This window comes from Emys orbicularis, chromosome 11, assembly GCF_028017835.1.
Source record: "Emys orbicularis isolate rEmyOrb1 chromosome 11, rEmyOrb1.hap1, whole genome shotgun sequence".
Taxonomy (NCBI): domain Eukaryota; kingdom Metazoa; phylum Chordata; order Testudines; family Emydidae; genus Emys; species Emys orbicularis.
In genome coordinates, this window is record NC_088693.1 from 44,523,377 (window position 1) to 44,546,541 (window position 23,165).

Below are 23,165 nucleotides of genomic sequence, written 5' to 3' on the forward strand. Positions count from 1 at the left end.
TAACAGCTACAGGAAAAAAATTGGATTTAACATAGTACATTCTGTTTGACAACATTTCCAGTTTTAAATCTATAAGCTTTTACCTTTTTTCTCTTCTGGTGGTGGAACAGCAAAAGGCAGCAAAACAGGAATAGGGATATCTTAGAAAAATAAAGAATATATTTTATATCAATGCTACATTCTTAATGATATGTGAAAAAAATCCCTAATATACTTTGCATGCAGACATACAGAATGACTGTATTACAATTAAAAAATCAAAAGTAACTTGTGGTGGGGGTGGGAGCAGTCAAGAGCAGTCATAGTACTTTCCATGGGTGGGAACTGCAAATCTACCCTAATGTAAGGGGGCTGTTGGCCTCCTACTGAAACTTAATGTGGGGTTTTTTTGTTGGCCTCTCCCAATGCCAGGAAAAGGAGGAGGGGCCAAAGAGAAATCAGGATCCTGAGACTGACAGTCCCCAGGGCCAATGCTCCAAGTCTGTGGATTGACAGGGTAGGCAGGTCAATGAGGGACTCTAGAGCCTGGGGCCCATCTTCCATGTGAGCTGGAGCTGCCTGAGCGAAAGTAGGGCAGTGGCAGAGCTAAGGAGAAAGCAGCAGCCAGAGTGGAGCTGGGGAAAGAGCAGGAGGACAGAGACAGAGAAGGCAGAGCTAGGCTGGAAGAGGAGCAGCAGCAGCTGGTCTGGGAGGCAGAGCAGCAGCAGCATGGAGCAGTGGAGACCAGCCACGCCGTCAGTGAGCCAGGGCTGAGCTACTTCAGGGAGCTGCAGGGCCAGAGCTGGGCAGTGGATGCCTTCTGTGCCACAAGTAATACCGGAGCCAAGAGTGGTGAGCAGCTGGGGAGAGGGAGGTGGGGACCCTAGGCAGCGAGGGCCCAGTGGAGGGAGACATCACCAGGCAAGAGGGCCTTGAAGGCCGGACTCAAGGGGGGAGGAAAATGGGGCCCTGAACCACAGGAGGGCCAATGCTGGGGAGAAGGGTCCTGCCACCTAGAGTCAGAGAGCGTGTAGCTTCCATCTGAGTAGGTGTTTTACCCACTGTATCACCATAGCACAGCCAGATCCTGGGAGGGAGGCCTGGGGCATGTGAAGAATAGGCTGTGAACTTTTCTTAAGTAGCTGAAACTGTTTTTTGTGTTATTATCCATCCCCATAGGGCGGGGCCCCTTGTTCCTTTAACCTTTTCCATTTTCCTCTTATTTTTTTTACAGTTGCTGTTTAATTTGGTTTAAACTTAATGTAGTGATCAGTGGGTCAGGGAAGTGGCCAGTGTAGAGAGAGTACCCTGGAGTGGGGACACCATGACCCCTGTCCTAAGTGACCCTGCCTTATTGGGGTTACGAGGACTGCCGCACGGGAGAGTGGAAGAGTAGTCCTCGAGGTCAGGCAGGCATCTGGGCAAAGGGAGTTGGAGCAAGGACACATCTTCTTGCTGTCTGGTTCCCCCAGGATAGTACAGAAGCCAGGAAAGTTCCCCATGATAGTGGGACCATTACCCTGCTCATACTTACTTGACCAGTCTACTCTGATAATTATTTAAGTCAGTGGGTGCTATTGCACACCCAGCACCAGAAGCAACAGTGCCACTACCTCCCCCAGCAAACCCTGATCATTCAAGCTTTGTACAGAGAGGGGTGAATTTGAACACTGCTCAATCCTAGATTTTCTCTGAGGTTCCTGAATCTCCAAAATTCCCACTGCACCTTTGCCTAGATTCTAAAGAGAAATCCCATTATAAAAATCTGGTTATTCATTTTACCTTCAGCTGGCGCTTCAATTGGAACTGCAACTCTGGCATCAGGAACATCTGGAAAGTCAAAATATATAGAAATGTATAAAGTAGAGATTCTGATGAACTTGTCCAATCCCTAGGACTGGGTCACAGTATTTTCTAAGGATTAATTTTAAACGACTCAAGAGATGGGACCTCCCCCTCTTCCCATAGGAAACTGTTCTACAGGCTGTTACTCCTCAGCATTAGGAAACATTCAGACTATATCTCCTGTCTTCAGTTTCATCCATTACACCTGTTTATATCCTCTTGGACCACCTTGTGCAATTTTTCCTTCTCTTTTGATTTATCATAGAAATGCATATGGATCATTATCATGTCCTCCTCCTCAGTCATAGTTTAGCCAAGTTACACACACCTAATTTTATTATCATTTTAATTGCATCACACCCTAAATCCTTATATTCTGTGTTTAAAAAAAAAATTAGATTCTAGTATTTTAGATGGTTCTCTCTCTCATACACCCTCCCACACCCACAGAAAGGAAGATTATTAAGTATAATTAGAATGATCACTTTCCTTGTCTATGATATATTGTTTGTCTATTTGATTGGTTGTTTTTTTACCCCTTCCCTAACCTTCACTATATTGCATTGTAAGTCCATGCCCAATTAATTGTCCACTCTCAGCCCCAAGGAAAGGGGGGAAGTTGGCTTCCCGTAATGTGCAAGAGGACCCCAGGCCCATAAATTCCTCAATAACTGTGGAGTCATCACAACATTCACAATTGCTGCCTATGGGAAAAATCCTCCTTTATAGATCTGGAAATTCCTTCTTAGCATATTAGCCTTGGCGTACTAAAACCAAATCCAGAAATAAGGGTTCCAAAAACAAAAAATAAAGGAGGACACAAAATTAAATCAGTGCCAGATGATTCATAGACATGTTCTCAATTTTTTCTTTACCTGGTGGCTTCACTTCCAGTTTCATTTCTGCAAAAGAACAACAGATTTGTATTTAGAATGTTTTCGCTCTCCAGCACACAATTTCAGCTCTTGTATGTAGCTACACTCTCAAACCTGTTTACTACATGCACTAACCTTTGGTTGTCAGATAGAGCTCTGCAGTGCTTCTTGCTTCACCCCTTGGTTCAAGACGAGCAATTACAGAATACACACCTGGAATATGAAAGCATTTTGATATATACCTCATGTTGATCGTTGAAAAACACAAACAACGAGAAAAAACAGTGACAATGGAAACATCCCATTAAGGTTACCTTCATCTTGTGCAGTGACATTGTGGATAGTCATATAATGACAGCGACCTTCACTTCTAAAGCTGTATTTACGGCTCTCCCTCAGTTCAATGGAGCCTTTGTACCATGTCACAACTGCGTCATCAAAAGAAACCTCACACTCAAAGGTTGCAGACTGGTGTTCACTCACCACTATATTCTGTATGCTCTTTGTGAACTGAATGGGCTCAGCTGGTTTGGAAACAAAAATATATTAGTTATCCTTGTTGCAATAGACCTTTGTTGGTTTGTACAGTAACTCCTCACTTAACGCTGTAGTTATGTTCCTGAAAAATGCGACTTTAAGTGAAACGATGTTAAGCTAATTCAATTTCCCCATAAGAATTAATGTTAATCGGAGGGTTAGGTTCCAGGGAATTTTTTTTCACCAGAAAAAAAAAATATATATATATATATACACACACACACTCTCTCTCTCTCTCACAGTATAAGTTTTAAACAAACAATTTAATACTGTACACAGCTATGATGATTGTGAAGCTTGGTTGAGGTGGTGAAGTCAGAGGGTGGAAGAGGGTGGGATATTTCCCAGGGAATGCCTTACTGCTAAATGATGAACAAGCACTCGGCTGAGCCCTTAAGGGTTAACACATTGTTGTTAATGTAGACTCACACTCTACAAGGCAGCACAAATGGAGGGAGGGGAGACAGCATGGCAGACAGAGACAGAGACACACACCCTGTGTGTGAGAGATGCGCATTGCCCCTTTATGTACGCTGACTGCACTCTAAGTACATTGCCTTTTTAAGTAGATCAGCAAGTTGAGACAGCAGCTGCTGCTAGCAAGCTCCCTCTGTCCTGAGCCCTTTGTGTGTCCCCCTGCTCTATGGAGATGGGGTAAGAGAGGGACAGGAGCAGGGGGGAAGGGGACACCCTGATATTAGCCCCCCTCTTCCCTCCCCCTGCACAGCAAGCAGGTGGCTCCCGGGAGCAGCTCCAAGGCAGAGGGCAGGAGCAGCACATGGCAGTGGGGGGAGGGACAGCTGACCTGCCCGGCAATTGATAGCCTACTGGGTGGCTGCTGCACAGGGAACTTAGGGGAGTGGGGAGCTGATAGGGGGAGCTGCCAGTCCACCCTGGTTCCAAGCCCCCACCAGCTAGCTCCAACGGGCTGCTCTTTCTGCAAGCAGTGGGCAAAGCAGACGGCTGCCAAACAACCTTATAAGGGAGCATTGCGCAACTTTAAATGAGCATGTTCTCTAATTGATGAGCAACGTAACAATGAAACAACGTTAACCGGGACGGTTTTAAGTGAGGAGTTACTGTATATAATTTATTGTAATTCCATAAATGAACACCAGACATCTACTAGGATATTGAAAAAGGAAATGAAGAAAAAAGAAATACAAAGAAATGTGTATTCATCATTCTATCTCCTGTGAAGTGCTCCATTTAGGAGTGAAGTTAAGAAGACACAAGAGTATTGCCACAACAAGATTATTGTGAGAAGTATTCAAGAGAAGTCATTAAAGCAATTAAGAAAAGATAAAGAATGCTTGGTGTATAGGCACATTGGAAGTTTGAAATCTCAGGAAAATATAAACATCTCAGAAAGAGGAGACTAAACAGGATAAACATAACTCAGATCAAAGTTTCAGAGTGGTATGGCAACACCCATTTTTTCATGTTCTCTGTGTATATATATCTTCCTACTGTATTTTCCACTGCATGCATCTGAAATGTGTTAGTCTCTAAGGTGCCACAAGTACTCCTCATTCTTTTTTCAGATCAAAGTGTTTCACAGTAATGGGTCATATTAATTACACAAATAAAATATTATTAGGTTATCCTGGCAGTGGTATCTCCTTCAAAGGAATGGATCAGCAGAATTTCCCATCAGGTCCATCTTCTGTTAACTGAGCATCCAGAAACTCTTTCAAGAAACCATAACAAAGAGATTTCCATCTGTTTACAAACCTTCAATGGTTAGATCTGCAGTTGTTTCTAGATTGTGAAGCTTGCAGGTATACTGTCCCTGGTCTTCTGTTCTAACATCTTTGATGATTAGTTTGTGTATTTTCTCTGAGACTTGTGTTGAGTATCTTCCTCCTATCTTAATGGCTTTTCCATTTCTATACCACTGAGATTTGGCATTTGGGATAGAGAACTGACAAATCAGGGTGCAAGTGCGTCCTTCCTTGAAAGCAGTATCATGAAGATTCCGTTCAACTGCAGCTGCTGTTAGCATGTTAAAATACATATATTAGTAGATATCTGAGTGTTAAATTAAAGAGTATAAAATACTTTCAAATAGAAACTTTAAACGTACACTTACCAATCACAGTTAGCTTTGCATTCGCAATATGTGGACCACAGACAACTCTGAAATTCCCCTGATCTGCAGGTTGGCAGTTTCTGATTCTGAGTATGTGCCGATCACCTTTAATTCTTATTTCATACTTGTTACTAGAATCCAATTTTTGAGTTCCTTTGTACCAGGCGAGTTTGATTTCTGGATAATTAATCTTAATTTCACATTCAAATATAGCATCCTCATCTGCTAAAACAGTCTGGTTTTCAATATCCCTGATGAGAGTAATAGGCTGAAAAATATGATTTTAAAAGGTTCAGTCTTCATTCCAAGATCACACTTCCTATTATGTGATTAAATATTTTACTATCAAGTCAAAGCCATCATGTCACCTCTGTCTGTGTGACTCTTTGATGAATAAACGATACAAGTTCGTCAAATCCCTGTTCTCCTTTGCGAACTCTCTCTGTGATTTCAATTTCCTGGAGAAAGACATGACATGGTTTAACATGAAGTAACACTATTGGGAAATAGCTAGGATTCATGTGTTTATATTTGTCCCTCCCTCCCTCCCCCCAACAAGCCTGGAGAGTCATGTGTCTCTCTAACTCAACCTTCTGCAAACCCATAGCTCACTTTAACCTCCTCACCAGACCATCTTACAGGTTCCGTGTCACCAAGATCCTCTGGACAAAAAGATGGGGACAGGACTTACTTGGACAAAAGGGTCACTGTTGGTAGCGGCACTGCCTCACCCAGTGCTGAACATGCTGGGAGTTCGGAGAGTGAGACAAGAAGGTCATGATTGGAATCTGAATCTCTTATGCATACAGCTATGTCACAGCTAGGACATCAAGCCTGTTTCCAGAAACCATGTTACTCTTAACATTCCCAATGCCACAGTCTGACTAGGTCTTACCAATCTATGACTTTCTTCCTCTTGGCTTTGCTTTAGCAGCTCAAAGGCTTGCAGGAGGCCACGGAAATCTGTAATTCCATACATGCGAGCATATTTCTCATATTCTTTAGGATCAACATTTTTGAGAAGTTCCATGATATCAATGGGCTTCTCTTCCTCCTCTTCCTTCTTTTTGGTTGGAGTACTATTTAAGTAAGGAGATTAATTAGAAAACATGCACAATATTTCTCCTTTCTAAGAGATCCTTTGGGAAACCAAGTCTGCTTAAAATTGTTTGGTATTGAGCAAGCCTACAGGTTAGTGTTGGAGGGGCCTTATCCTACAAACTATTAGGCACATAAGTGCTTGCTACTCATGATTTCAAGGGGATTCTTAGTGACTGAAAGACTATTGATATGAATTAGTCTTGGTGGGATCAAGGCCTATATATAATTGGTGTCAATCTGTTCAATATGTTGTGAATACTAATTAATTGCCTCTGGATCAGAGATACAATTTCATCCCCCACTGTAGAGACTACAGAGTGATCTAGAAAAGATTCTTATGCCTACCTCTTCAGCTTTGCTCTCAGATCTCCTTCGATTACTTCTTCCTTTCTTCGTTCTTCAACTTGAAGTTCGACGCTGGTCTCAATTTCACCATGTTCATTAAACGCTACACATCTGTACGTTCCAGAATCAGTTTTTGTTGCATCCTTTATTTCTAGTTTGGCTTCATCTCCTCTCTGCTGGATGAAAATGCGACCTCCCTGGTTGAGCTGTCTCCACTTTCCCTTAGTCCATTTAACATTTGGGATTGGATCACCTCCAACTTTAGCAAGAAACGTTGCAACACTCTCTATAGAAAAATACAAAATCAAGAAGCTCATCTTTCACATGTCTAAGACAGCAGGAGATAATATCATATTGCAAATACAACAAATAGAGAAGATGACATTTTTGAGGAATGAACTTACTTTCCACAATTTTGATACTCTGAGGCTCTGAGATAAAGTACAACTTTCCATCCACTGGTGCTTTCTTAGCTGCTGGTGCAGTTGCTTGTTTTTCTGGAAAATAGGATTAAGGAATTAAGATGGAGGGTTTAATAGAACAGCTCAGGCATAACAACTTTTTTTACTCCGCTGAATGGGAAGGGATGTACTCTCGGGCTATTTTTATTGTAGCTGAATCCATTTACTAAAGCAGTATATGCAGTCCATGTGTGAAAGAAAAAATGTATTTTCCAATGACTTTCAATAACTGACATTTGATTCCTAAAATGGAAGCAGACACTGTGACCTGATTCTGATCTCTGTTACAGAATGTACATTTTAATTTAAATTAATGTAAATGACATCAGACTCAGGTTCTAATTTTTTTTTTATTGATTACTTTAATTTAGATTCTTAAATCCATAGCTGGTCACATAAATAAGTGGCCTGATTTTCAAAAGTGCTGATTAGTTGGTTACCCAGCAACTCCCAAGTCAGGACAGTAACAAAGGGCTTCTCTTTAGCACTCCTTTCTTAAAAGCCTGGCCTACAAGGTTTCTTAGTGTTATGATCAACCTACAGCTAGAAGTTTAAAGTGACTAAACTTCTGTAGGCCACTGCTGCCTCCATGCTTGGGTGGTGCTACCGTAATATGTTAAATGACTGAAGAGCTCAGATGCTATAGAATGGGTAACGAAATAAAGCATCTGAGAGAGAGAGCGAGAGAGAGTGTGTCTCATCCCCAAACTGTATTAATTTCAATTGAGTGAGGGGGCTGTGTGGGTTGAAGCTGAGATAGCCCAGCCCAATTAATTGCACTGCTGCCTCTGAGCTGGGCAAAGAATTCTTTCTTAATGCGCTCCCCAGCCTTCTTCCTTACACTATTATCTTTCTGGCTGGCTCACTCCAGACTGTGCTGTGTCTCATGGTGCCACATAGGCATGGAGCACTCTCACTGACAATATACCAAATTCCTTTAGTAATGTCCTACCAGACATGCCTAAACCCTCATCTTCCCCATGGAGCATGCATGCTCTGGAGACTGAAGCCCACTCTGTCGGCTTGGTTTTGCCTCAAACCCTTTGTTTTGTCTGCAAGGTTAAATTCTAAACCCTCAGGGTGCAGATCTACTGTTCATTTGACACAGGCCTCCTAATGTATACATTGTATATTTATGGTGTTATATTAATTATAATTAAATATAATGCTACAATAAGGCCAGTATATCAGATTATGTAATATTTTATGAAGTAATAAAGACACTGGTTATTTTCTATTTGGTTATGAACCACTTAATTCACAGAAAACAAAGATGTGATCATTGTAGTTTCATTTAAATTGCCATCAGAAGACATGATTTCTCTCTTTTACTATACCTTTCACTGTCACTTTTGACTTGCAAGAGTCACTTCCAGCTACATTTATAGCTTTGCACACATATTCGCCTGCATCAGTTTTAGTAACTGCTGTGAGTTCCAAAAGAGCTGTTCCATTAGCAAAGCTAAAGTTGCATTTATCTGAAGCTTTTATTTCTCTCCCAGCCTTCAGCCACTGAATCCTGATTGGCTGTGATCCCTGGACGTGGCAGCTGAGCTGCAAAATATCTCCTTCTGCTATTGTCACTGGTCTAAGAGGTTGGTCAAACACTGGTGGCTTTTGTGGTTCTGGAATTGGAAAATATTTTAGTAAATAATCAAGAAAGAAATGTGTGTTATGAACATGAGAGAGAAACACAAGAAATAAATGAAATCTTGACTAACAAGTCAGTCATATCTACAAGTAAGAGAATGATAAGCAATGTGCGTTGATATATACAAGTCTGGTTTCTGAGAATACTAATGCTGCATAGTATTAGAAAAAATAGTATGGAAAATGTACTTTTTCACAAGCATGCAAGAAGAGAGCTTTATATATTCCATCTTCTTTCAGTGCAGTAGTTTAAATTTGCACTCATTCTTAAAGAATATTAAAACAGCTAAAGCACCACTGCTATTCTTCAAATATTGTTTAAGCATTTTGTATAATACCAAACAATGCAATATATTACAAAAGCAATTATTGCTGAACTAAAGCAAACCGCCCTGGCTGTACAAATTTAGACATATATGCATTTGTTCTGAACCTTCCAACAATGAAGGAAAAGCTGCACATCTTGCATAGCAAAACTGCCATTGCATGAAAAGAAAATGAGTAGAGATTTGATGGATATTATGGGACCAAGTTTTTATATCACTAAATGTTCAGGCTGATCTGTTTTTACAATCTTAATTCATAGTTCACACCAGATATAACTGGTTACCTCATCATCATTGTCATAAATTTTAAAGCAACATTAATCTGACTTTAACCTAGAAAGTCAAATTAATTGTTTGCTTTTGTGGTTTAACTCAATCCCATCCTGGATGCCCTCAACAGCAAGAGTGAGGAACAGTGACAATGCAATTGGTCGGAAAGATACGCGAGCAAATTTATTGATATTAATGTAGGCAAAAAGAAACCAGTATTACAGGTTTTAAATTTCTACTATGTCTTGGGTGACATCACATAATATCTCACAATATTATTTGACATAATATAAAAGGCAAAATAATGGGAAGAGTAGAGGATCAATCCATCCTGATCTTATGCATTAGCAGATGAGTTTGGAAAATCACGATTGCAAATACAGGAAGATAAAATGGCCTGATGTATTTTTGGCCCCAACTGGAGATCAGCCACATGTAACTTGGCTACTCCTCAGTTTGGTTGTCCTATTTGGCAGGGACAAAAGGTTTATCCTATGGCTCTTGATGTGTGGAGGAGCTGAGCACCTCCTATTCCATATGAAATCACCAGGCAATGCATGTGCTTGAAAACCAGGCCAGGGTGTTGGACCCACTAAAATATTTTTTTGCTTGGGGTAGGCAACCATGCATTTGCAGCGCATGTATGTCACAACTCTACCCTCAGGTATGCATGACCAAACTCATTAGTTTATGTGAGAGTTGCACAGGTGTAAATATAGGCCAAAATAAAAACCATCTCATGCACATTTTACTTTGCTCATTCCATGCAGTTCCCCTGCGAAACCCCAATGGAGGTTCAAATGAAGTGTCAGCATAGGCTCATTTTTATGAGTAATCTAGATGTTACTGTTTAAAGTATGACACACATCATATTGCATTAGGGAAAAGAGGAAAAAAACAAATGTACAAGAAAAAGACGTGCAATGGAGTAGACAGTGTGTTTGCACTACACTTGTTAAGAGCTAGATAAATAATTCTAAACACATTATGTACTATGCTCGGAATGCAAATTAAGGGTATGGACTTCCAAAGATATATGATAAATCGGGATTATGTATGCAAGATAGGTCCCAAAGGACAGTATGCAAAAAGTAAAAAACAAAAACAAAAACAATGACAAAAAACCCAAAAGACTCCGACTCTTGCATTAATAATTAAATGTTAAATGAGCTATTTTTGAGAAATGTTGACATTGTCCCACAAAAATTCATCACACTGTAGTCAACAAATATTCCAGGTGTGGTCTGGAATTTGTTTCATTACCAGGAATAATTATGGCATATTGCAAACCTCTAGCCATTCATAGCATGCACAGTGTCGGGTTAATATTTGCTACTAATATGTATTGATAGCAGCAAGATTTGTGTAGTACCGTTCTCTAAATAAAATATAGAAAGCTACAGGAAAGCAGTCACTATTTTGTTGTATACTATTTGTATCATATTCTAAGGTGAAAGGAATAGAAACACTGTGCCCAAATTCTATCCTGAAATAGAGAGCTCACATTTAAGTTCATGAGAGTTGTGCCTGTGTATCTAAAGAAGGAATTGGGGCCATTATTTCATTGTGTAAACTGTACTGAATTTAATATTGTTCGAACACAATTATATATGGCCTAAAGATAAGACTCCTAGAGAGAATTATTTGATTAGCTATGGAAGGCGTATATTGACAGCTAACATGTTGATAAAGAAAACTAACACCACAGTGAGGCAAAATATGAAATTAACTAACCTTTAATAACAACGGAAGAAGTACACAATACACTTCCTGCTTCATTGGACACTTTGCAGGTATATAAGCCAGCATCAGCCTGCCCTGCACTCTTAATTTGCAGAAGTATGGTGTTTTTTAGGAATGATATTTCACAATTAGGACTCTGATAGATCTCTTGATTGTTTTTATACCAAGCAACGGTCAGAGGCTGAGAACCAGAAACACGGCCCTCAAGTTTAAGGATGTTCCCTTCTGTTTCTTCTACTATTTCAGATAGTTTCTTTGTAAAACTAGGTGGAATTTTTCGTTCTGCAAGAAATGAACATATTCCTTAAATTCTAAAAATAAATTTTAAGATCAAATATTCAGTAGAAGACTTTTCAAGAAATACCTTTAATTAATATATGTTGTTAAAAAACAAACAGTTTGTATACACACAAACAGTGCTTTTTTTTTTTTTTTTTTTTAACTAAAAGTATGCAGAGAACACCATTCTTGGAACAGGAAAATCCACACTGCATAAATGGATGTGGAATTTTGCTATTTAAAACGTAATAAAAAAAATTATTTATACTGCTTTTAAGAAATATGCCTTTTTAAAACAAAATCAAGACCCTATGTATAAGCTACAAGAAACAAACCAGATTTTGTATAAACCATTTAAAATGAAAAAGTCTGTAAACTTTCAAAGAAAAGTAGACTAAAGAAAACATTATCTCCTCTTCACAATTCTCCCCACACTTTCCTTCAAAGACCTTTCAATTCCTCCTAATACATACTTCAATACACATTTTCTAATCCATACATTGAAAAGATGGTCTCAAACTTATCTAGCAACAAGATGGCTTATTTATTTTAGATATAAAGGAATTCATACACATGGATCAGTCAATACCTTTAATACTAAGTTGAGCTGCGCAAGAGTCCTTTCCAACTTCATTGCTAGCATGGCATGTATAGGTTCCAGAGTCTGCATTGTCAATGTTCAGAACTGTCAAATAAGCTATGTTGTCTACATAACTAATCTGGTACTTTCGTCCAGTCCGTATCTCTTGGTTATTTTTTGCCCAAGTGACCTTAATTGGTTGTGTTCCTGATATGTGGCATTCAAAGTCAGCACTGTCCCCAGCAAAAGCATCCACGGGTGCAATTGGGATGTCAAACAATGGAGGATTCTTCCCTTCTACAGGATGAAAGAAACAAAAAAACACATATAGCTTTTAAAAGCTCAATTAGTTTAAACCATGTTGTTAAACAAATGTTGCACCTATTGTTTTAAGTTAAGATGGAAATTTTAAAATGACCTGGTGACATTAAAGGAAAATTATTTAATAACCAACCAACCTGTAAGCACGAGGCTGGCACTGGAAGAAGCAGTTCCAATAGCATTGGAAGCTGTACAAGTGTATTGCCCAGCAAGGCTCTTGTCAGTCTGCAAAAACTGGAGAGTTGCTACGTTATTTAAGAAGGAGGTTTGCACATTGTAGCTATCTCGGATATGTACGCCGTCTTTAGACCAGGATACTTCAATCGGTTCTGAGCCAGTTATGCCACAATCAAATGCAACTGGTAAGCCAATAGTTTCATGAATGTCTCTCAATGTTCGTGTAAATGAAGGAGGAAATTTACGCTCTGCAAGGAAAGAAGTATTGCACAATGAAAACTTTGGGAAGTTATCCAGCTTTGGTGAACTCTCCAGTAAGCACTGCCTAAAAAGATATTCTATTGTGATCTAGATTGGGTAGATTTACAAGAAGATACTGGACGATCCAGTTATTGTTTTTAACCAACTTGCCTAATATAAAACAGTAAGAGGCCCACAAAAGATCAAAGAGATTATATGCTAGACCATTTAGTTTGGGGATTGGTGTGAAGATAGGGCTCTGCCCAGGGATGCTAGGAAGAGTACAACCAGTTGCACCCTTCCTGTCTCATTGAAGTCCATGTTCCAAAGTTGTAAATGAAGGCAGAACTTAGCCTTAACGTTTGATAATGGTCTCACATTTTCTACAGTGGAAAGAGCTAGAAGAATAACTGGGGACATGCCCTAAACTGAAGGGGAAGACACAGAAGCCTCTGTGTCTTAGAGAGAGCACAGGACAATTTCATGGAAATTTCTTCCCAGCCAGTCCTTTGCTACTGAAAGGTAATAAATGCTGCAGGGCCTCTTGACATGGGTACTTTCTAACTGGTCATGTAAAGGCACTGGGTGTTTCTGAAAAAAGACTTTTCTTTCCTGAAACACCACACCCGAAGAAAGTAAACTTTTATTCTTGCTAACATGAAATATTCACCTTGAACAGAAAGCAAAGCTGATGAAGAAGCCTCTCCAACACTGTTTTCTGCTTTGCAGGTATACTTCCCACTATCACCACTATCCACCTGGCTGAAAACCAAAGTGGCAACGTTGTTCTTAAAGTACATTTTAGAGGTAGGAGTTGCTCTTAGTTTTGTATCTCCTTTGTACCATGATACAATAATTTCTGGGGTGCCAGCAACTTGGCATTGTAATGATGCAGAATCCCCAACTGTCACCTGAACGGGTTCCAAGCGTGTAACAAAATAAGGTTGTTCTAAAGAACAAAGACACATCATTAGTACCAAAATGTAAATACCACAATGATCATTAGTATAAAAAAGATACTTTGTGGAATGAGGACACACCTAATACTGAGACTGCAGAGTGACAATTATCTTGCCCAGAATCATTCTCAATGTGGCAAGTGTATTGTCCCTGATCTTCTATTTTACTACTGGGAACTTCCAGAATGGCAGATGTTTCTGTGGTGGTGATGCTGCATTTTGCAGAATGAACTACTTTGTATCCATTTTTCTTCCATAAAACTGCAATCGGAGGGGTACCAGAATACGTGCATTCCAGAATTAATGGTTTTCCTTTCTCCACATTGAGATTATTCAGTTTTTTCACAAATTTGGCTGGTTCTATAGTGAACATTATGAAGATAAAAGTTAAAAGTTGACACCAAGAATTTTTTTTTAAAGAAACGTGTGAAACTTCAAGTCTGACAAACCTTTTACAAAGAGCTGTGTTGTGCAAGAAATTTTGCCAGCCTCATTAGTGACCAGACAGGTGTAGTCTCCACTTTGGAGTGGCTGTACATCAAACAGCTCCAGTTCTGCAACCAAATTTTCCAAGGAGATGTTGCATCTATGTCCCGGTACTAGTTCAACGCTTCCTTTGAACCATTTAACATCCAGTGGAGGGGTGCCTTTTAGGATACTGGTAAAAGTTATATTTGCCCCAGATAAAACTTGCAGGGGATCAGGTTTCTTCACGAAAGAAGGAGGTTCTAAAGACACACAGAAAAGAGAAGTGCACTTTGATGAAGAGTAAAATATTCCCTTACAAAATACTGGTGGTTAGAATCATGTGACAGAGCCAAAAATGTAAATTGCCAGCAAAAAAAGTATTTTATTTCTTAAAGGTCCACCTTGTTCTGGATACTAACCTCTTACAGTCAAATATGCACTGCATTCATCAGATCCAGCTACGTTAGTAGCTGTGCATGAGTAAGTTCCCATATCAGATTCCTTTAGTGTGTTCACTTTCAAAGAGCAAGTATTGTCTGTGAGGGTCGTCTGATACTTGTCTCCACTAGTGATCTCATGTCCGTCATGGAACCAGGAAACAGAAATAGGTGGTGACCCAGACACTTTGCAATCCAGCACAACAGAAGAACCAGAGAGACCATTAACTTCTTTCAGTTTTCTTGTGAAAGAAGGAGGTATAATGCGATCTGTATAGGATAAAACACAGCTATAAATATTACAAGAGTATAACTTAAAAGGGAGATGGTTTCCAGGCATCTAGCAGAAACACTACACTTTCCTTTGGCACATCTGAATTGATGTCAGGGAATACTAAGAAGCATAATGTCCACCTCACGAGGCCTGAGGTACTGAGAGAAGATAAGAACGGGTTGGAGGATACTCTCTAAAGATGTCACTCCCCCTTCTGAGGGTCACCTTTCTCCTTTTATTTTTTCAATGCTTCCTCACAAGGAGAAGAACAGTATTGTACCATCTGGGACATGCAGACTCAGTTGATGAGACTGAACCTGAGCAACATCCTCATCTTTGTGACTGGTGAAAAATGTGATGAAGGATTCAACCTACGTCCTCCCTCCATGATCTCCACAACACCAGCAGGCCCACATAAGGTGCCTACGGTCACATTAGCAGTGAGTCTTCCCAGAGTGGCAGCAGCCTGACATGATACCGAAGGAAGCAGCGTGTTGTGTAACACCTCTTAAAGAAATGGTAAGAATCAAAGATAATTCACAAGTTAATCAACTAACCTGAAACACGCACTGAAGCTGTGCACCTGCTTTGACCAACACTGTTTTTCACCTCAAAAGTATACTCCCCACTGTCTTCTACTTTTGCATTGAGGATCTTAAGCCCAGACACTTTGTTGAAGAAGCTAATTTTGTATTTCTGATTAGTAGACAGCTCTTTCCCATTCTTAAACCACCTAGTGGTAAGCTCCGGTGTGCCGTCCACTGTGCATTCTAGAGTACAAGAGTCTCCAGAGGTGACTTTCATTGGGCCGGGCTTCTCTACAATGATTGCAGGTTCTGAAATGAGATACAAATCACAGCCATATTTGATGACAGGACAGGAGACGCAATCAGTTTGTTAAGTGTGGTTAAAATATTCTATATTGTTTTGTTTCCTTGTTACCAACCTAGAACTGACAGAGTGGCAAAGCACTCCTGAACTCCAGCATCATTTTTGATCTGACAGATGTATTTTCCAGCACTGGCTGGTTCTGCTTTTCCAATCCGTACAGTTGCAACATTTTCTGAATAGGAAATCCAAAGATTTTCACTTTCTGTAACGATTTCCCCTTTGTCTTTCAGCCACAGAACAGAAATGGGCTGGGATCCTTCTATTATGGCCTGTAGCTCAACTGTATCCCCAACTACAGCAGTGAAATCACTGAGCTTCTTCACAAAAATTGGTGGTGCTGGTGAAGAGAAGATACGTCATGTTAAAACCGCAAGGAGAGTGCACGAAGAGAGTGATGAGAATGAGAGGGTGCTAGGAATAGAACTGATATGTAAATCATTATACAAACCTTTTAGAGTTATAAAGCCAACGCAAGTGTCACTTCCTACATCATTTACCGCCTTACAGTGATATTCGCCTACATCTGTGGCATCCACGCTAAGGATGTGAATACTAGCAAGGTAGTTCTCAGACATGATTTTGTACTTCTTGCTACTTTTAATTTCTCTTTTGTCCTTATACCATGAAATTTGGAACGGAGGAGTGCCCTGGAGCTCACACTCAAGATGGACATCTGAACCTTTCAAAGTCTCAACTGGATGAGGTTTCTTGCTGAAAACAGGGGGTGCTATGAAAACAGAAATTTGGGTTTCTGTTAATTCAGTTCAGGACATAATAGAGAAAAGCACATTTAAACAGTAAATTGTATCACTATGTTGGACTGATATGGAAGAGTAAAGATACGAGTCACAATAAGAGATGGCTTTCATGCCATGGCACACTGGTAAGATATGTATCCTGTTTTCTGAGAAGTTTGTATTCACCTATCTGACTAAAGAAAATATTTTTACTCTAACTGCAAATAAAGTGGAGAAATCATAGACAGAAAGACAGACAGACAGTTCTGACCTTTCACTTTTAATGAGGTACTGGTGCTTGCACTACCCGCTGCATTGCGAGCTTCACAAATGTAGTCTCCACTGTCTTCCACACGGAGATTATGCATTTCAATGACTGCCATAGAATCAATGAAGGACATTCTGTATTTTTCACCGTCATGGATTTCAGTTTCATCTTTGTACCAAGTGACTTTGATTTCTGGAGAGCCGCCTATTTTGCATTCATATCTAGTAAAATCATGCTGTTTTACAACTCTAGAGGAGTCTAGCTTTGTTATAATCCTTGGTGGTTCTATAAAACCAAAGAAAAGGGTAAACATGATGATACACTAAATTGCACTGATCCATTAAATGCTTAAATGAATGAACTATCTAATCAAAACCACAGACTTTGGGGTGTGGTGAGTGGTAGAAATATCTACAAAATGTGAATTTACACTAGCCAGTGATATACGTGGTGGCAGCATGACAAGAATGAACACATAGCTTGAAAAGGAGAGTATTTTAGAAAACAATCAAGAAAGAAAATTGTGTTGTAAATGCAAACAAAGACAAGAAATCTGAGACTTGTATTGAATATCTCCCTCCTGTCTTAATGGCTTTTAAATTTCTATACCACTGAGATTTTCCATTTGGGATAGAGAACTGACAAATCAGAGGGCATGTGCATCCTTCCTTGAAAGCAGAATCACTTAAGATTCCGTTAAACTGCAGGGTCTATTAGCAGGTTAAATATATATATATATTTTAGTAGGCATCAGATAGTATTAAATTAAGAGTGTAAATTACTTTCAAATAGAAACTTTAAAAGTACACTTACCAATCACAGTTAGCTTTGCACTAGCAATATGTGGACCACAGACAACTCTGAAATTCCCCTGATCTGCAGGTAGGCAGTTTCTGATTCTGAGTATGTGCCGATCACCTTTAATTTTTATTTCATACTTGTTACTAGAATCCAATTTTTGAGTTCCTTTGTACCAGGAGAGTTTGATTTCTGGATAATTAATCTTAATTTCACATTCAAATATAGCATCCTCATCTGCTAAAACGGTCTGGTTTTCAATATCCCTGATGAGAGTAATAGGCTGAAAAATATTAATTTAAAAGGTTCAGTCTTCATTCCAAGATCACACTTCCTATTATGTGATTAAATATTTTACTATCAAGTCAAAGCCATCATGTCACCTCTGTCTGTGTGAGTCTTTGCTGAATAAATGATACAAGTTCGTCAAATTCCTGTTCTTCTTTGCGAGCTCTCTCTGTTACCTCAATTTCCTGTGGAAAGACATGACATGGTTTAACATGAAGTAACATTATTGGGAAATAGCTAGGATCCATCCTGCCCCCCCACAACAAGTCTGGAGAGTTGTGTGTCTCTCTAACTGAACCTTCTGCAAACCCATAGCTCACTTTAACTTCCTCACCAGCCCATCTTACAGGTTCCATGTCACCAAGATCCTCTGGACAAAGAGATGTGGACAGGACTTACTTGGACAAAAGGGTCACTGTTGGTAGCGGCACTGTCTCACCCAGTGCTTGAGCATGCTGGGAGTTCAGAGAGTGAGACACGATAGGATTGGAATCTGAATCTCTTATGCATACAGCAATGTCACAGCTAGGACATCAAGCCTGTTGCCAGAAACCATGTTACTCTTAACATTCCCAATGCCACAGTCTGACTAGGTCTTACCAATCTATGACTTTCTTCCTCTTGGCTTTGCTTTAGCAGCTCAAAGGCTTGCAGGAGGCCACGGAAATCTGTAATTCCATACATGCGAGCATACTTCTCATATTCTTTAGGATCAACATTTTTGAGAAGTTCCATGATATCAATGGGCTTCTCTTCCTCCTCTTCCTTCTTTTTGGTTGGAGTACTATTTAAGTAAGGGGATTAATTAGAAAACATGCACAATATTTCTCCTTTCTAAGAGAATCCTTTGGGAAACCAAGTCTGCTTAAAATCATTTGGTATAGAGCGAGCCGTTAGGTTAGTGCTGGAGGGGTCTTATCCTGCAAACTATTAGGCACATACGTGCTCGCTACTCATGAATCAAGGGGATTCTTAGCTAACTGAAAGACTATTGATATGAGTAAGTCTTGATGGGATCAAGGCCAATATATAATTGGTGTCAACCTGTTCAATACATTGTGAATACTAATAATTACATCTGGATCAGAGATACAATTAAAGTATCCCCCACTGTAGAGATTATAGACAAATCTAGAAAAGATTCTTATGCCTACCTCTTCAGTTTTGCTCTCAGATCTCCTTCGATTACTTCTTGCCTTCGTTCTTCAACTTGTAGGTTGGCACTGCTCTCAATTTCACCATGTTCATTAAAAGCTACACATCTGTACATTCCAGAATCGGTTTTTGTTGCATCCTTTATTTCTAGTTTGGCTTCATCTTCCCTCTGCTGGATGATAATACGACCTCCCTGGTTGAGTTGTCTCCACTTTCCCTTAGTCCATTTAACATTTGGGATTGGATCACCTCCAACTTTAGCAATAAACGTTGCAACACTCTCTATAGAAAAATACAAAATCAAGAAGCTCATCTTTCACATGTCTAAGACAGCAGGATATATCATCATACAACTAATACAACAAATAGAGAAGATGACATATTTTTGGAAGAACGAGCTTACTTTCCATAACTTTGAGATTCTGAGGCTCTGAGATAAAATACAGCTTTCCATCCACTGGTGTTTTCTTAGCTGCTGGTGCAGCTGCTGGTTTTTCTGGAAAATAGGTTTAAGGAGGGTTTAATAGAACAGCTCACTTTCAGGCATAACAACTTTTTTCAATCCCCTGAATGGGAATATTTTTTATTGTAGCTGAATCCATTTACTAAAGCAGCATATGTGGTGCATGTGTGAAAGAAAAAATGCCAAGTACTTTTTGATGACTTTCAATAAGTTGTCACCTGATATCCTAAGATGGAAGCAGACACTGTAGGGCTTATTCTTATCTCTGTCACACCATGTAAAATTTACATAGAAGTAAACATCATCAGAATCAGATTTTAGGATTTTCAAAAATGGATTACTTTAATTTAGGCTCTTAAATCCACAGTTTGGCACATAAATAAGTGGCCTGATTTTCAAAATTTCTCATCAGCTATTACCCAGCAGCTTCCACACAGGACAGTACCAAGGGGCTTCTCTTTGGTACTCATTTCTTAAAGACCTGGCCTACAAGGTGTCTTACTTTTAGCTAGAAGATTAAAGTGTCTGAGCGACTTCTAGGCCCATTGCTGCCTCTGTTCTAGAGGTGATGCTACCTTAATATGTTAATGACTGTGAAGAGCTCAGATGCAATAATGATGTGGGGATAAATATTTGAGAGAGAGAGAGAGTCTCATCCCCAAACTGTATTAACTTCAATTTAGTGAGGGTGCTGTCTGGGTTGAAGCTGAGATAGCCCAGCCCAATTAATTGCACTGCTGCCTCTGAGCTGGGCAAAGAATTCTTTCTTAATGCGCTCCCCAGCCTTCTTCCTTACACTATTATCTTTCTGGCTGGCTCACTCCAGACTGTGCTGTGTCTCATGGTGCCACATAGGCATGGAGCACTCTCACTGACAATATACCAAATTCCTTTAGTAATGTCCTACCAGACATGCCTAAACCCTCATCTTCCCCATGGAGCATGCATGCTCTGGAGACTGAAGCCCACTCTGTCGGCTTGGTTTTGCCTCAAACCCTTTGTTTTGTCTGCAAGGTTAAATTCTAAACCCTCAGGGTGCAGATCTACTGTTCATTTGACACAGGCCTCCTAATGTATATTTTGCATACTTATGGTGTTATATTAATTATAATTAAATATAATGCTACAATAAGGCCAGTATTTCAGATTATGTAATATTTTATGAAGTAACAAAGACACTGGTTATTTTCTATTTGATTATGAACCACTTAATTCACAGAAAACAAAGATGTGATCATTGTAGTTTTGGTTTAAATTGCCATCACAAGACGTGATTTCTCTCTTTTACTATACCTTTCACTGTCACTTTTGACTTGCAAGAGTCACTTCCAGCTACATTTATAGCTTTGCACACATATTCGCCTGCATCAGTTTTAGTAACTGCTGTGAGTTCCAAAAGAGCTGTTCCATTAGCAAAGCTAAAGTTGCATTTATCTGAAGCTTTTATTTCTCTCCCAGCCTTCAGCCACTGAATCCTGATTGGCTGTGATCCCTGGACGTGGCAGCTGAGCTGCAAAATATCTCCTTCTGCTATTGTCACTGGTCTAAGAGGTTGGTCAAACACTGGTGGCTTTTGTGGTTCTGGAATTGGAAAATATTTTAGTAAATAATCAAGAAAGAAATGTGTGTTATGAACATGAGAGAGAAACACAAGAAATAAATGAAATCTTGACTCTAACAAGTCAGTCATATCTACAAGTAAGAGAATGATAAGCAATGTGCGTTGATACATACAAGTCTGGTTTCTGAGAATACTAATGCTACATAGTATTAGAAAAAATAGTATGGAAAATGTACTTTTTCACAAGCATGCAAGAAGAGAGCTTTATGTATTCCATCTTCTATCAATGCAGTAATTATTTGGCACTCATTCTTAAAGAATATTAAAATAACTAAAGCACAGGAGCTAAAACTTCAAAAAAAGCAGACCTCAACAAAACTTAGAGTACTGGTCGGTATGGTCCCATGGGAAGAATATCCAAGGGAAAAAAGAGTTGAGGAGAAATGGCAGTTTCTCGGGGAGACAATATTAAAGGCACAACTGCAAACTATCCTGATGTGAAGGAAATATAGGAAGAATAGTAAGAGGCAATATGGCTCCGTTCAGAGCTCTTTAATGATCTAAAAATCAAAAAGGAATCATATAAAAAGTAGAAACCCAGACAAATTGCTAAAAGAATAGCACAAACATATAGAAACAAAAATCAGAAAGGCTAAGTCACAAAATGAGTTACACCTAGGAAGAGATATCAGTTCAATAAGAGGAGGATAGTTAATAAATTAGGATCAAGAGAAAGATGAAGGAAAGTGTCAGTGTTTGTGAACTCCTGGAGGACTTGTGAGGTCCTAGAAGACTAGAGAAAGGCAAACATACTACTTTAAAAAGGGAACAATGAGAACCTGGGGTATTATAGACCTGTCAGCCTAACTTTGATACGTGGAAAGATAATGGAACAATTATTAAACAATCAATTTGTAAGCACCTGGAAAATAATAGGGTTATAAGGAATAGCCGCATGGACTTTTTCAAGAACAAATCATGCTAATACCAGCCTAATTTCCTTCTTTGACAGAGTTACTGGGTTAGTGGATGGGGAGAAGCTGTAGATGTGATACATCTTGATTTTAATAAGTCTTTTGATACAGTCACACATGATATTCTCCTAAGCAAACCAGGGAAATGTGGTCTAGATGCACTTACTATAAGGTGGGAGCACACCTTACTCAAGACCATACTCAAGAAGTAGTTATGAAGGTTTGCTGTCAAATGGGGAAGGCGTATCTAGTGGGGCCGGCAGGGGTCAGTCCTGAGTCCAGTACTATTAAATGTTTTCATTAATGACTTGGATAAAGGAGTGGACAGTATGCTTATAAAATTTGCAGATGACACCAAGCTTGGGAGGAGTTGCAAGCACTTTGAAGGACAGGATAAGAATTCAAAACAACCTTGACAATTTGGAGAAATGGTCTGAATTCAACAAGATGACATTCAATAAAGACAAGTGCAAAACATTTCACTTAAGAATGAAAAATCGAATATGCAACTACAAAATGGGAATTAACTGAATAGGCGATACTACTGCTAAAAGGGATCTGAGGATTATAGGGGAATCACAAATTAAATATGAGTCAACCATCTGATGCAGCTGTGAAAAAGACTAATATTCTGGGGTTTATTAACAGGAGTGTCCTATGTAAAACCTGGGACCTCATTGTCCCATTCAATGGGGCACTGGTGAGGCCTCAGCTAGAGTACTGTGTCCAGTTCTGGGCATCGCACTTTAGGAAAGATGTGAGCAAATTGGAGAGAGTGGGATGAGAGCAACAAAAATAATAAAAGGTTTAGAAAACTTGACCTATGAGGAATTTTTTTTTTAAAATGGGCAAGTTTAGTCTTGAAAAAGAAGACTGAGGAAGAACCTGATAGTAGTCTTCAAATATGCTCAGAGCGGTTATAAAGAGGACAGTGATCAATTGTTCTCCACGTCCACTGTGGGTAGAACAAGAAGTAATGGGCTTAATCTGCAGCAATGAATATTTAGGGTAGATATTAGGAGAAACTTTCTAACCATAAGGGTAGGTAAGCTCTGGAATAGGCTTCTAAGG

At 39.4% G+C, this 23,165-nt stretch overlaps 1 protein-coding gene across 1 annotated transcript in view; it reads right to left on the minus strand.

Moving 5' to 3' along the window:
* Nucleotides 1-23,165, minus strand: part of TTN (titin) — a 309,203-nt gene that overhangs the window by 176,180 nt on the left and 109,858 nt on the right. The window contains exons 97-108 of the mRNA XM_065413700.1: nt 20,853-21,140; nt 19,500-19,592; nt 19,096-19,378; nt 18,542-18,725; nt 18,037-18,126; nt 17,669-17,936; nt 4,971-5,231; nt 3,014-3,223; nt 2,835-2,912; nt 2,700-2,726; nt 1,762-1,809; nt 84-140 (exon numbers count right to left, since the gene is read on the minus strand). Coding sequence (XP_065269772.1) covers nt 84-140; nt 1,762-1,809; nt 2,700-2,726; nt 2,835-2,912; nt 3,014-3,223; nt 4,971-5,231; nt 17,669-17,936; nt 18,037-18,126; nt 18,542-18,725; nt 19,096-19,378; nt 19,500-19,592; nt 20,853-21,140 — 1,887 coding nt within the window. The remainder of the gene's footprint in view (nt 1-83; nt 141-1,761; nt 1,810-2,699; nt 2,727-2,834; nt 2,913-3,013; nt 3,224-4,970; nt 5,232-17,668; nt 17,937-18,036; nt 18,127-18,541; nt 18,726-19,095; nt 19,379-19,499; nt 19,593-20,852; nt 21,141-23,165) is intronic.